This window comes from Anthonomus grandis, chromosome 14 (genome assembly GCF_022605725.1).
Source record: "Anthonomus grandis grandis chromosome 14, icAntGran1.3, whole genome shotgun sequence".
Classification (NCBI taxonomy): domain Eukaryota; kingdom Metazoa; phylum Arthropoda; class Insecta; order Coleoptera; family Curculionidae; genus Anthonomus; species Anthonomus grandis.
Genome location: NC_065559.1, coordinates 6424503 through 6439399, shown reverse-complemented (window position 1 = coordinate 6439399; position 14897 = coordinate 6424503). Strand labels below are relative to the sequence as shown.

At 37.3% G+C, this 14897-nt stretch overlaps 1 protein-coding gene across 7 annotated transcripts in view; it reads left to right on the top strand.

The window, feature by feature from the left end:
- Nucleotides 1-14897, top strand: part of LOC126744786 (inactive dipeptidyl peptidase 10) — an 86754-nt gene that overhangs the window by 66901 nt on the left and 4956 nt on the right. For all 7 annotated transcript variants that reach the window (XM_050452340.1, XM_050452339.1, XM_050452341.1 and 4 more), the window contains 10 exons: nucleotides 2220-2433; nucleotides 2490-2584; nucleotides 2804-2931; nucleotides 2985-3363; nucleotides 3420-3647; nucleotides 10038-10264; nucleotides 10634-11101; nucleotides 11157-11278; nucleotides 11334-11567; nucleotides 13420-13625. In XM_050452340.1, coding sequence (XP_050308297.1) covers nucleotides 2220-2433; nucleotides 2490-2584; nucleotides 2804-2931; nucleotides 2985-3363; nucleotides 3420-3647; nucleotides 10038-10264; nucleotides 10634-11101; nucleotides 11157-11278; nucleotides 11334-11567; nucleotides 13420-13625 — 2301 coding nt within the window. The remainder of the gene's footprint in view (nucleotides 1-2219; nucleotides 2434-2489; nucleotides 2585-2803; nucleotides 2932-2984; nucleotides 3364-3419; nucleotides 3648-10037; nucleotides 10265-10633; nucleotides 11102-11156; nucleotides 11279-11333; nucleotides 11568-13419; nucleotides 13626-14897) is intronic.

The following is a 14897-nucleotide window of genomic DNA, read 5'->3' as shown; positions in this document are numbered from 1 at the left end:
ATGTAGATAGTGCAAATAGATGCAAATCAAAATTAGTGCAAAATGTCAAATTCAATTGAATTAAATAATTCCTCAGCTGGATCCCATGGCGAGTTGAGGGATGATTCTGAGATATACGAATCTATCGACTCTCTTGATCTCCTCAATCCCTGCCAGTAGCGACCCCTGGGTTCGAATTAGTGCAGTTACTCGTCATAAGTTTCTTTTTCCTGATGTTCAGATCTAGAGCGTACTTCTCGCTCGCATTTCTCACACGGTCCAGTAATAACTGTAGTTTTCTGCATTGTTCTACATTCGTGAAGGCTACAGTATAGATTTTTTCAGAGTATACGTTAAAGAGAGTCATCGAGAGCACGTAGCCGTGCCTCACTCCTCGCATGATCTTTATCTGGTCGGTCAGTTGATCTTTGATTTGTGGACGAAGATTCCAATACAAATTGATGATTATTTCAATGTCCACATCATCTATACCTATTCTTTGTAGGGCGATGATCAACTATACTACATACTAGTGTTGACAATGGTCAAACGCCTTGGTATAGTCAAGAATGCAATTACAGACGTCACAACGGACATCACGGCATGTCTGTATCAGACATTGTAGAGTGAAAAGGGCTTCACGTGTACTTAGGGGAAATTTTCATTGCATAAGGCTAATAGTCCGGAACTACTCGCACGCCATGCTATTCATTTCTGGACGGTAACCTCGGTAGTCCCGGAAAACTTCATTAATGTTCAGTTTTCTTATGGTTATCTTCTTCTCAACAGTCGTCGCTGGGTTCCCGTCTTTATCCATAAGAAGCAGGCCTCTGCTTGGATTGACCAGTAGCTTCTCGGATTTTCCAGTGGATATTGAAATGGTCGTGTTTGACTTGCAGCTGATCAATTATCTTACATTTTTTCTGCATCCACTTCTTCTTTCCTCATTTCCTTTTTGATTTATTTGTGTTTTTTTTGTGTCCTTATTCTTCATCAATCTTCTTTGGTCCATCATCTGCAGAATGTCATTAGTCATCCACTCTTTACTCTTTGTTCCTATTCCCTTCCTCAGATAAGTCTTTGTTGTCACTCCATTTCATTTCTGCACTCCGTTCTTGTTGTGTAAAAGTTTTCTTCAGCTTCTCTCTCATTAATTCTCTGAGTCTCTGTCAAATTATGCGGTCTTTTAGGCTACCGTAATCAAGGTTCTTGATGAGTTTGCTGAAGTTCAAGAAGATTTTCCTGGTCCTTCGCGAGGTTTTTGGGCGAGGAAGTTGTTTTTAAACCTCTTGTTAATGAGAATAAAGTCGATTCGGTTTCGAACGCAGGTGATGTGTAAAGTCGTCTGGGTGGAAACTTAAACCAGGTGTTCGTAATGATGCAATCTTTCTCCTGACTGGATGGCGAGCTATCAATTAAGGATACAATTGAAGAGTAATCCACTCAAATCATTTTATGGTAAGAATAAACCTAGTATAGTCGATCTCCAGCCAAGCTATAGAACGTACGATTAAAAATATGAATCATTGGAATAAGTTTACCATAGGTGGGTGTAGGTCCAAATTTCCGAAAAAATCTTTAACATGAACACATTAATAGAGTCTATACAGAGCGATGGGGGATCAGAATTGTCAAATTTTGGTAGAAACAATATTTATTTTAAGCGATACTCTTTTTAAAGACCAATAGGCATTATTCGATTCAGATCAGGATGAGGTCAAGCTATTTTTTGTTAATGAGGATGAAGTCGATTTGGTTTTTAATGCAAGTGATCTATATGTGTAAGCCCAGGTGTTGGTACTAATAAAATCTTCTTCCTCACTGAAGCTTCCGTATGCTTAAAGCGGAAATCTTTGGAATATTAGAAGTAACATTAAGCAGAAAGCCTGCAGAAGGAAAAGACTAAGGTCAGATTTTATGTGTCCCTAGTCACAGTTGAATGGAGAAGTCAGTCATTAGTCTCAAGTTAGTAGTTTGCACCTGCGATAAAACAAGAAAAAACTGGAAAAGAGTTGAACGGTGTATACTGATTACTGGGTTAAAGTCGATGAAATATCAAAAACCTAACTACTATATAGGATTATTCTAGAGCGTCCTAGTAGATATAACTTAAGGGTAGGTGGATAAGGATTGACAAAAAGGTGGGGCCTCCAGTCCTCCATATTAGGCTTCACCCTTAGTCCTTAAGCTCAAGTAGATCTTACTACTTAAGTAAAAAGGTATTTTTTTATTTGTTTCAGGAATTGGTTGTAAACTCACCCAACGAACGAAACTGGCGGGGTATCTTCATCGCATTACTAGTGATAGCCGCCGTACTAGGACTGATTGTATTTAGCATAATTCTAGTTTCGCCACCAGAAGAGTCCCCGAGGATAAAGGGGATCAAGCCCAGTTTAGAAGATATTTTTGTAAAATTACCTCCACCGGCTAGGTTTAATGGAACGTGGATGTCAGGTAGTACCACCCATGAGACAAAGAAATTTCAAAATACTGTTTTATGTCATTTTTAGATAACGAATTTATTTTCAAAGATATATTTGGTGGCATTTCCTTATACAATGCAGATAACTTAAATACGAGCGTTATTATGACGAATATTACATTGGTAAGTATCCGCCCTTGATCTTTTATTATTGATCTCTTCATCTCTAATTAGCATTAGAATTATTCTTCACCATCTCTATTTCTCACATCTCTATTTCTCACATCACCATCACCATCTCTATTTCTCACTCTTAACAAAGCAGTGCCTCTGGACACTAAGAACTACAATCATCATCTTCTTTAATTTCTACATTTTCATTACAGAAAATTATTTTTTCAGAGACAATACGAGGTTGCCGACTTCATCGTTTCAAGCGACCTAAAATTCGTCCTACTCATAAGCCACATCATCAAAGTCTACAAATATTCGACGCTGGCCAAATATCACATTTACGAGATTGCTACCAGGTACAACTTCTATCATTGTTCCTAACTTACACACTGTAGCAACTTAATTCCAGAGAACGGAGACCATTATCACCAAATGAACTTGACGAGAGTGCGCCTTATTTACAATACGCCACCTGGTCACCAGACGGTGCTGCTGTAGCTTTTGTATATGAAAACGACATCTACTACAAACCGAAGGTGGAAAAAGATTTGGTGTGCAGGATCACCAAGACCGGAATACCTCGACTCATATTCAATGGGGTGCCTGATTGGTTATATGAAAATGAAATCCTGCGCACCTCTCATGCCCTCTGGTTCTCTCCCGATAGTTATTATTTACTTTATATTAGTTTCAATAATAGTAAAGTGGGCGAGTATTCGTATACGTGGTATGATAGCCAGAACATGGGAGGGATTTATCCGGAGGTGAGGAGTTTTCGATATCCCCGGGTGAGTTCAGTTTTGTAAATCAGCATCGATTAGTTTGGAATAGTTTTCTTTTATAGGTGGAAACGCCAAATCCGGTCATAAACGTGTGGATCGTTAATTTAACTACGCCGAAATATCTGTTTCCATTCGAACTGAAGCCCACCAACAGTGTCAGTGTAGACAGTTACGTAACCAGTGCCAAATTTAATGGAGAGAATAGCGTGGATATTGTGTGGCTTAACAGAGCGCACAATACTTTTGTTATCGCTACATGCGGTCATCAGAGTAATTACAATTGTACTGATGTGAGTATCTATTGTGTTTATTTTACAATTCCGAATATAAATTAAATAACGTTATTCATTTGACTTGCTTTTACAATTATTATCTTAAAAGGCATAGAAAGAATATTAATGGAAGTAGGAATTTAGCACGATAATCTAAAAGTTATGATCTTAATAAGATTTTATTAAAAGCTTCTGATATATTAAACAACATTGATCTAAACTTCCTATTCTTGGGCTGACTTATGCCTCTTGCAATATTAACGTCATTTACGTCAAATATTTGAAGATCACTTAATTAATTTGAACACTCCTCTGATTTTAATTTTTTAATCAACTTATTTATTAAATCTTGAAGAATAAGTGAAAACTAATACGTCGAATGTAAACTTTCCACTTTTTATTAGAGGGATTTTTCCCTCTTTATTCTCAACTTTACAAGTCTTGACTTTCGCTTTATTTAATTCAAATTTAGTGTAGACTGAAGAATGTCACCTGGTATCAACACCTCCGTTTTGTTACCATTAGTAATGCTCCGAAGAGAACCTTTTGAGTTCCATATAATCTTAAGTGCTTATTTTCTCTGGACAATTACTTAGCATACAAAAGAAAAGCAAATAATTTGGAAAAGTGGCAATTTATTTCTTAACAGTGTAGGGGAGACTGGAGAAATCCAATTGAACCATTTTGTACAAATATTTTTTTCCTGGTTAGATAAATACTATAATATGATCAAAAAATAGGTAACATATAGCTGGGAACTTGACATACTTGACCTAGTAGTTAAATTTGACTATAGTTAAGCGAAAAAAAAATATGCAAATAAAAATAAGTGGTGGAGCATAATGTTTCAAACGACCCCGATCTAGGGTCAATTGAAACACATTATGGGGATAGTTGTAACAAAAGCAATATAGATTAAATAAAACACACATTTCTTTTTATTTTCTTTTATTATTCAAAAAAGACTCAAAATCATATAGAAACTGTAAAAAATGCCTCATACCAACAAAAAAAATAACAGAAGCTAATATTCTGCTTATGAGGAGGAACATTAAACAGAAACGTAGGAACATAAAATAAAACTTAGGAAAATGTTTAAAAACAAAAAACAATAACTGGTGGTTCTTATAATATAAATGTGTAACACTTAACTTTCAATTTTTGGTCAGTCACTTTGGCAATTATGGCAAACATAATATGTGAGCTCTTGTGGCGTGCATGCTTCATGCGACCACATTTTGCAGTTACTACATCGGATCCACTGTTCACCTGGCTTACTTTTATTAAATGGTTCAACACACACCAAACAAAAGCATTCACTTTCGTCGTCGGTAGAATTTTCAGATGACTTCTTTCTTGTTCTCACGGGTGCTTTTTTTGGGATTTTCTTTGGACCCTTCTTTTCGGTTTCCAGATTCCGTTTGACCTTTTATGTTTTCTTATTAGCTTCTCTCTCTATTTCCTCCTTTTCCGGTGTATCGGTGTACACGGTTGACTTCCTCTTTTTCTTTCCTCTTGTGTTTATTTTCCGAAAGGCCTAACACCTTCTGGTGAAAACGTGTTATTTTGGGTGTTTTCGGAAATTTCACAATTTTTTAGGCCCCGAGAAGTTGATGGCATTGGGGTTTGAAACTCATCTTCTAAGGTTGGTACAGTCAAATTGTTTGCTGGATTTGAACTAGGATGATCATTTGGAGGTTCGGTTAAAGGCAACCTATTGGTAACAGACGTAGATGAGGTAGGATTATCAAATGTATATTCCAAAGTAGGATCTGTCAGATTCAGATTGTTGCCTGGATCTAAAGCAGGTGAAACTGAAGGTTCGATTGGAGGCAACCTATCTGTGACAAAAGATGGCGAGAAATCTGTCTCCGTAAAAATATCTCTGTTAAAAGGATATATCCCTGTACACTTAAATCCGGCTTGGATATTGCTTTGTGTAAGAGCTAAGGGCGATGATGTTGCGACAATTCCGGGTAAATCATATAAAGACATCGTATATTCACAACCTTATGAGCTTGTGAAAAATTTGTGTGCTTTTGAAAGTGTTTTAAGAACAAGACGAACTCTTTTTCTTGCATCCATCCTGACCCGTTTCCAGCCCCAATACAGCCTGGTGGATCATCACGAATAAAATGATCCTGAAACCGCAGTCGAGGAAAAATAAACATGGGCGGAATCGAATTGCCTAGTGCGTTTATTGCCACCCTAACTATTACGAGTGTATCACGTTCTTGTGAAGTAATTGCACCCACTTGTTTCATGCCTCTTTTTGCTACAATTCGATTTGGTTTCAGGACTGTTGTCACACCAGTTTCGTCTACGTTGTAAATATCCTTTGCTTCAAATTTGTCTCGATCCAAAACTTTGGCAATATTATTAAAAAATATAGAAACATTTGCACAATTGAAGCTGGTTGCTCTGGCTAAGCTGGTTGCTTGTGGTGCTCTTATTGATAAGTCACGGTGTCTTGACATAAAACCGGAAAACCAGTCTTCTCCTGCCATGCCGTTTTTAATCCAAGTGTCCGGTTTATCTATATAATATTTAATGGTTAATTCTAACGCAAGTCTCCGAATATCTTTGGTTGACAGACCTTGATAAATGTCTGCAGCTTTTTTTATGTACTTTACCATTTCGGTTTCTTGAAGTTCATTAAGAACTTTATTTGCAGGTTTATAGCCCATTGTAACAGGTGGTTGACCTTCAGTATTTCCCGCAGCTTCTTTCTTTCGCTTGTATCGCAACAAAGACACATGAGAGATCCCAAATTGGTCGGCAGCTAAGCGTAGAGAACTTCCATTTCTGAGCTCTGCATATGCAGATTCATATAAAGATATATCTCGACTTGAACGATCAGTTTTCGGGACTGATCTTAAATTAAATAAACTAATTAATTTACTAGATTAATGTCCTAACTAATGAAAGCTGACAAACAAACTAAATACACATACAGACTCATTTACACATGCATAAGAAATATAGTAAATACTTACTTTGGATACGTGAAAACACAAAATCTCGCACTAGGTACGTATACTTTGTTTAATGGCCCGCGGCGTACTGCCAGAAAATGGTTGTCGATACTCGATATTATGGTCTATATTACGCGAGCAATTTGTTTCTATCTTGTAGCGGAAGAAAGTTTTGATTACTGTTTCAATTGACCCGTGTTACAATTGACCCCAGTCTCCTCTACCTTTTTTGCCGTTTGTTCGGTTCCAATTAAAATAATCGATACACGAAAATAGAAATGTTTATTTATTACTATTTGTATCCGATTCAGATATTGCGCCAATATTTTAAAATTTACTGCACTGACTGACTCCCAGCGGTGACGCGGCTCCTTATATACTCAGCTGACCATGATTCCGGAAAACTCGCTGACCTTCCACGCGTCTCCCGAGACGTCGTGCGGTGTACCAGTTATGTCATTCCGAAATAACGGAGAATCAGCTGGTATTCTCGGCTTTTTACAATATCGTTACAATAACTCGTCTAAGAAATATGAAGTCTTCGAAGTAGATCTCTGTGGCAGCGGAAACCTCCTCAGTATTTCTATTTCTTAGACTTTTTTAAGTTTTGAAACATTCAGAAGTCGCACAAGGCCAAATCTGGAGAATACGGTAGAAAATGATGCGGCTCTTCATATACTCGGCTGACCATGATTCCGGAAGATTCGCTGACCTTTTACGCCTATTTAATTTAAATTTAGAATACACTGAAGAGTTTCATCTGTTATCAACACACCGATTTTGTTTCCGTCAGTATTGTTCCTATACGAAAAGAGCCTTTTAAGTTTCATATAATCTTAAGTGCCCTTTTTCTCTAGATCATAATTTAGTCTATAAAATAAAAGCAAATATTTTAGAAAAGTGGAAATTTATTTCTCAACATAGTTTAGCAAATTAAACTAAAATAGCCGATACACGAAAATAGTCAACTGATTTATTTACACACATACACCTCTAAATACGATACCTTACGACTAGTAGAAATATTTATTTACTACTATTCATGTCCGATTTAAATATCGCGCCAATATTCCAAACTTTATTGCACCAAATTATCTACTGACTCCCAGCGGTGACGCGGCTCCTTATATACTCAGCTGACCATGATTCCGGAAGATTCGCTGACCTTCCACGCGTCTCCCGAGACGTCGTGCGGTGTACCAGTTATGTCATTTTGAAATAACGGAGAATCAGCTGGTATTCTCGACTTTTTACAATATCGTTACAATAACTCGTCTAAGAAATATGAAGTCTTCGAAGTAGATCTCTGTAGCACCGAAAACGTCCTCAGTATTTCTATTTCTCAGACTTCTCCAAGTTTTGAAACATTCAGAAGTTGCACGAGGGCAAATCTGGAGAATACGGTGGATGAAGCAACAGTTTGTAACCCACTTCGACTAACTCAGACCAACTGGCCTGGAGGTGGCAATTCTAGAGTTACATCAGCATTTCTGAGTTACACCAGTCTTTTAATCTTCCATATTGTCAGAGCACGTTCGCTGGGTAAAGTACATAATTTCAATTAAACCTTGTTCTTTGGTGTGTATAAGTTGATCCGTTTCGGTAATGTTCGGATTGGACTTCAACAGTATCAGATACTGAAGTGTTCTCACGGTTGTTGCAGTGATTGTCCGGAGTGAGAGCAAACGTGGTACCCATGCGCTGAAAATTCTTATATGTCAAACATTTCACGCAGGATATGACCCACATAATCTTTTCAGATGCCTACTGAGTCACCTGTCTCGTTTCAACTTTCTTCAATCAGAAGTCTGCCAATACGAATCGTGAATTTATATCACGTGATCGTTTTTGACAGTCGACATCGAAGGATACTACATAATTATCAATTCCTTTGCGATAGTAGCGCCATCGGGCGGTTAGCCTAAGTATTTGTATAAATATTCATTTCGTTCTGAAATATTGACGATTGCTTATAAAAATTGGTTGGTAGTAGACTTCTTGATTAACTAGGAGCCAAACCATATTATATGCAGCTATTAGCCACATCTAGTGTTTTGTCACTTATTAATTTCGTCAGGTAGGTACTTAGACGAAGTAGAATTTCACATTATAGTAATGTTATTCTTGGAGAATACACCTCAAATCATTGGTGTGGGATTTGAGAAGGTCAATAATAGTTTTAGTAAATCCATTTGCTAATTTAGATTCTACTTATGTTTCCTTTAGACAGACACTTGCCAATCCACTTACTGCTGTCTACTCCAGCCAGTCTAAGCTTTTCCAACAAAATCTTGTAATTTACTTTGTCAATTGCAAAGTCAGTATAGATAGTTCATCCATCAAGAAAAAGTTCACCATTATTCAAAGCATCTGATCTAACAATAATTTGTAACTTACTAAGTCAAATACCTTTGAAAAAAAGTTCATCCTTATTCAACACATCTGATAAAAATTCAGTAACTTCATATGTTGAACTAAGAATACTCTCGAATATATCTATCTCGCCATACTTTGGTACGGCTGTGCAAATTTTTCTTCCACTTGTCACCTGTTCATATTGCTAGACCTTCTTTTTAAGGCTTTTTTAAAAGTCTTCATTCACTTTTTACAAGACATTTCGTTTTTGTTCATTTTTTAGGTTATGATTTTCAAAAAGAGATTAATTATAGGTCGATGTTGCTGCTAATGAAGATAAAGCTTATCCACGCACTCAATGGTTACGATAATGCCACTATGCAAAGATTGATATCCAGAACGTTTCAGGTCTAAGTTTCAATATCCTTAGCTAATTCTTGATTAGTTACCTCCCTAAATAAAGGTGGCTTTGTAAGAGTTCTGCGACTACATATCGCTTTGTATACGCCACATATACGATATTGTGGCACCGAGAAACCGGCTGATTCTCTGTAAATCCCGAATGACGTAGGTGGCACTGCGGATGACGTCTCAAAAGCTGACGGAAATGTTCCGAAACAGCGTTCTGCCGAGTATATAGGAAGCCGCATCGCCGACAGTAGCCAGTTGTCAGTACAGTAAAGTAAATTTCGGAATATTGGCGCGAGATTTAAATAGTTGTAAGTAAATACAGGAAAAATAAATATCTTTAGCAGTCGTGAGTGATCGTATTTTCGTAGTTAAGTGTGTAAATAAATAAGTTGACTAATGACTATTTTCGGTTGATTTAATTCACACCTAACGTACGGGAATAACGGTACAGTTTAAAAGTAAACGTTAACATGCTTTTGTCTGGAACTGGTATCAAGATTCATGAGCACTTTTACATCCCATCTTGAGCACCACTTGTTTTCGTTAGCTCATATGAGAATTTTGAAGGAAAAGTCTATTATTCCTAAAAAGACCCACGCCATACTCGGTGTTTAAATTATGTTTTGAGCTTATAACCTTGTTGATATACATTTAAGTAATTTTTTAGTTTCACGTGGAGAAAGAACACGAGAACATCGGCTGGACAGAGCCAGTCTACCATCCGGTCTTTAATGAAAACGGTACAAAGGCCTTGGTAAGGCTTCCAGTTAAAGATGGCGATAACGGTCATTACATGCACGTCTGCGAAATTTATAAGGGGAGAGTGAGACCCTTGACACATGGTCCATTTGAGGTTACCAAAATCTTGGCCTGGGACGAAGAAAATTCTTTCATGTAATTATCAGCTCTACTATTCCTAAAGTTTTTCAAATTATGTAAACTAAAAAATTCTACTTAGAAGAATGTTTTCGGAGTAAAAGTAAACTGAAAAATTAAAAAGTTTGGTCCTGGGTGGGATTTGAACTCTTTAACTACCTACCTAGTCCTGGTAGATTAAGAAGCCCTGCTTTATACCAAACATACGAATTGAAATCTCGTTCATTGCCAAGCTTTTTAATTTGTTAGTTTACCTTAATTTAAAAAATGTTCTTCTAAGAACATGCATGCTTAGATTTACTTATCTGCTTATTTCAGTTCAATTCTACTTCAAATTATTTCAGTAATAATTTCTTCTATAATTCCTCTCTTCTTTCTTCTACTTAGTTATGCACTGGCCACGATCGATCATCCGGGATTCCGTCACCTAATCCGCATCATTGACAGATCCGCCCTTCCCGACTGGGAATGTCTCACCTGCATCCGCGAGTTTCAAACCAACTGCACCGACGACGAATCCTATTTCAACGAGACCATTTTAAACGAAAACATGTGGATGAGTTACAGGTGCAACTACAACCATATCTTTTTCAGCAAGAACCTCAGCTACTTCATACAGGAATGTTTGGGACCAGAAATTCCTATAGTGATCTTAGCGAAAACTCATCCGTACAGCCGTCTAGCGGTACTAGACACCAGTTCGAAGTTACGAAGGCGAATCAAAAAGTTCTCGCCGCCACAGGAGAAACACATCTCGGTGGAGATCGAGTTTGGGTATAGGGCGCAGGTGAAATTGTATCTGCCTGCGAGTTTGAGGGAGTATGAAGATTGCACGTTTCCGTTAGTTTTATTAGTGTAAGTATTTTTCATGAACTTGTAAGGAAAAAGTCTAGTATTATTCCTTTACTAGTGACGCAGCACCATCTTCTCAAGCCGTATCATCGAAGTGGGAAGTGTCGTGGTCATGGTACCTTGCCAGTACTCGTAGCTACATCGTAGCCAAAATTGATGCTAGAGGCTCAGGTTATCAAGGTAAAGAACTGAAAAAGGTTACTTTAGCTGCTCTTCATATCAAAACGTTTTTCAGGTATAAAAATGCGACGGGAAATCCAACGAAGAATTGGGCTGATCGAGGTCCAAGACCAACTCGCGGTACTAACGTACTTACGAGACACCTTCAAGTACATTGATAACGAGAAGATATGCGTGGTGGGAAAAGGTTATGGTGGCTACGTTTCGGCCATGATGCTTCTTCAAGACATACATCAAGTGATAAATTGCTCAGTTAGCATTTCTCCAATTACCAATTGGAGATATTATAGTGAGTATTGCTGGGGCATTATTTCTGAGTTAACGCTTTTGCTTTCAACTTTCTTATGTGGTTTTATTTTTATAGTAAATATCGATTGAAAATGATAATTGCAGTAGGGTAGGTGTTTTAAAAATAATATTGTGAAATGTCACCCAACTTAAAGCTTAGGGTCATCTCGATTAGATTACACAAATTATAGGTCAGGTGGAAAAAAAATAATTCAAATGATTTAACAATCCGTTAGTACAGACCAGAGGTAAACGAGGACACCAAATAAAAAGTAAAGAGTTTACTTCCAGCTTAGGTTTGATAAAGAATCTCATATAGTAACTTAGTCAGTGCAGACTATTCAAAATTTCAGAACGCCTCTAGCAGAGCTCGAAATTTTTCTTATTAAATGGTCTTTTAATATGATTTCTTCTGTATAAACCAGCTCTGTAGTCCGCCCCCCACGCATAGAAATCTGATGGTGTCAAGTCCGAAGATCTAGCAGGTCACAGAATTAGTCCACCTTTGCCTATTTAGAAAAGCGTCATTTAAATAAAGTTTTACACCTCGATGGACATGAGCTGGCTAATGGTATTGGAACTAAACTTGCATGTCATCTGGAACTCCTTCAAATAATTCCGGAAGAACATTTTGTAATTAATGTGTAGGTAACTGTCGCCGTCTAACCTTTTAGGCAAAAAAGGAGCTAATAAAGTTATTAAGTTAAATCTAACAGATACTGTACAGTATCTAGCATATGCACGAAAGGAGTATAAAAATGAGGATCACTCGAAAATGGTATCTGGCTCTGAATGATGGCATTTAAACATGTAATGACCATTTTTCTTGCATCTAAAACAAGTAACATTAGTTATTTCTTTTTTGTTTATCTTTACATTATTATTGGAACTTGAACCACTGTCCGCCGTAGAACTACTTGTGCCATCTTTCGCTGCCCTCCTGTAACTATGCTTATTTCCTTTACTGACCATGAAAGCATCGCCATATGTTCCACTGCCATATTCAAGGAACCGTAATTCTCAGGCAGGCCTGCGAACAAAAGTGAGCCTATTAATTCCTCATCAATCTTGAAACCAGTCCGCCTTAAATTCTGTGACGTCTCAACTACCTGATTTATGTAGACCTCCATGGAATTCTCCATTCAATACTTTATTTTACGGCAAATGCACATCCAACGATGGGGTATACCCGAAAAATAAAAAATCCCAAGCTTTGAAAGCTGATACATCAGCTTCTATGGGAACTATCGGAAAAATTCCAACGGTTGTGTCTTAGAAAAATTCCAAGTACCTATGTATACCCGAAAAATGAAAATTTTCTAATTTTGGAGGTCGATATATCGGCTTCTGTAAGCATTATCGGGAAAATTCCAACAGTTTTGTCTTAGCTGGTTCCTTCCAAATCCAATGGAATTATCCGCAAGGTTGTATTTCTTACAATAGCTGAGATATCGTATTTTTAGGGCCCATTTTTGGGTTCAAAAACGAAGTCGAAAAATGACTTTATTACGAGTTTTCAAAGTGCTCTCATTCCCTTAGTTCTGCTCGAATCCCGTTTTAACTCAGTGTTTTCATGATGTAGGTGATGGGAAAAAGCCGCTTCCCTCCCCTCAACGACCTGGGCCTATAACCTGTCTTAATATTCGGTTAATGTCACTTGTCTGTCAAACGTCAATCAAGAAATACAAAGCATATAAAGATAATCTTCTAAGGAAGTATACAGATGGTGCTACTAGGTTGCTACAAATAGTGAATTTTTGATTTATTATACCAACATAATCCTGACATAAATTATTTTAAAGATTCAGTTGTTTTTTCTGCTCTCTAAAGATATTTTTTTAAATTTATTTCAGATTCATTTTATACAGAAAAGTACTTAGGATTGCCGTCCAAACATCCCTTAGAATACGAGAACGCCGATCTGGCTTTAAAGGCCGCGAACATGAACAACCGGAATTTCTTCCTGATTTATGGTACTGCCGACACGAGGGTCACCTCGCAGCATTCGATCATGTTAGCGAAAACCCTGATCGAGCAGAACGTTTTGTTTCGTCACCTGGTAAGTTTTTTCCCACTACCGCATCTACTTTTGTACACTAGATCTCATTTTGATTATAATTGCGGGATATTTCCCTTACCTTTTTCATTTTTTCATTAAACTTTTAATGTTTCATGAAAAAATCTGAGACACAGGGTAAAAATGTTGCTTTCAAGGGTGATATCGATTACACCCAGTAAGAATCATAAAAGAAGTAAAAGCTATTATGGGTGTTCGGTTAAATGATCCGTTACTAGCTGAGTTTCACGTTTCTTTAAGCACAGTTTATCTCATGCTGGATGCTTCCATTGATCTCCAAAGGGTCTTTCTGGACCAGGCTATAGTGACTCAATAGCTGCATATTATAGGTTTGAAGAGAAAGGATGCGTGTTACCGGTGATGATCTATGAACCTAAAACCTTAACACTAACTTGTGGTAACACAGCGCAAGATGGAAAGGTGCTTGGAACCATGCTTGAGGTGTCATTGTGGGATCATATAAGAAATAAAGATTTACAAAGAAGAACCGGCGTCACAGATGCAGTTATCTAAATTGGCAAACTCTATTGGAAGTGGACTGGATGTGTGACACGATCAGTCTTTATGTGTTGGTCGCTACCCGTGATGATCGTCCATCGCTGGATTATAGAGTAAAGTTTTAAAGCATTGAGCACATGAGCTCATGGGCATTACAGATTCGTGTTTAATCTGAAAACGTTCTGGAATTATTGAGTAGTGGTTTAAAAATTAAGTGGACTAAAAAATCTTGATACTGTTAAAGGCTTTACAAAAATCAAAATATTTTGAACATTAATGTAACGATTTTATTATAACAATGAAATGATAAGTGGGAAAAAAAGTTTAATCTTATCATATGGACGGTAACAATTTGCTGCTGACTGCAATTAAATTCCTTCGAATTAGTTTCTACGAAACTTCATAATCTGAATTTTGGCTAGGGCAGAGGCCATCCTCATTTTTAGGATAATTGTCTCCTAAGAACTGTGTATAAACCTAGGTATAGATTAATCTACCCTTGTCACTCGAAACGCCTGCCTTTCTTACTTTACTCTTACTCTTAGATTTATTAATACCTCTCTCTCTTGTCCTTTTACTCTCAAGAAAGTATGCTGACATCATATCTTAATTCCTCGGATCGTAGTTCTCCATACTTGTCTGTCTTGAGCTGCAAGAGAAGCTTCCTGCAGACTGAGACCAATGTTTTCTTTAGTTTGATCCACCCAGTGCGTCTTTTGGTTTTTACCATTGATTTTCCCCTCCACAATAAGTTTT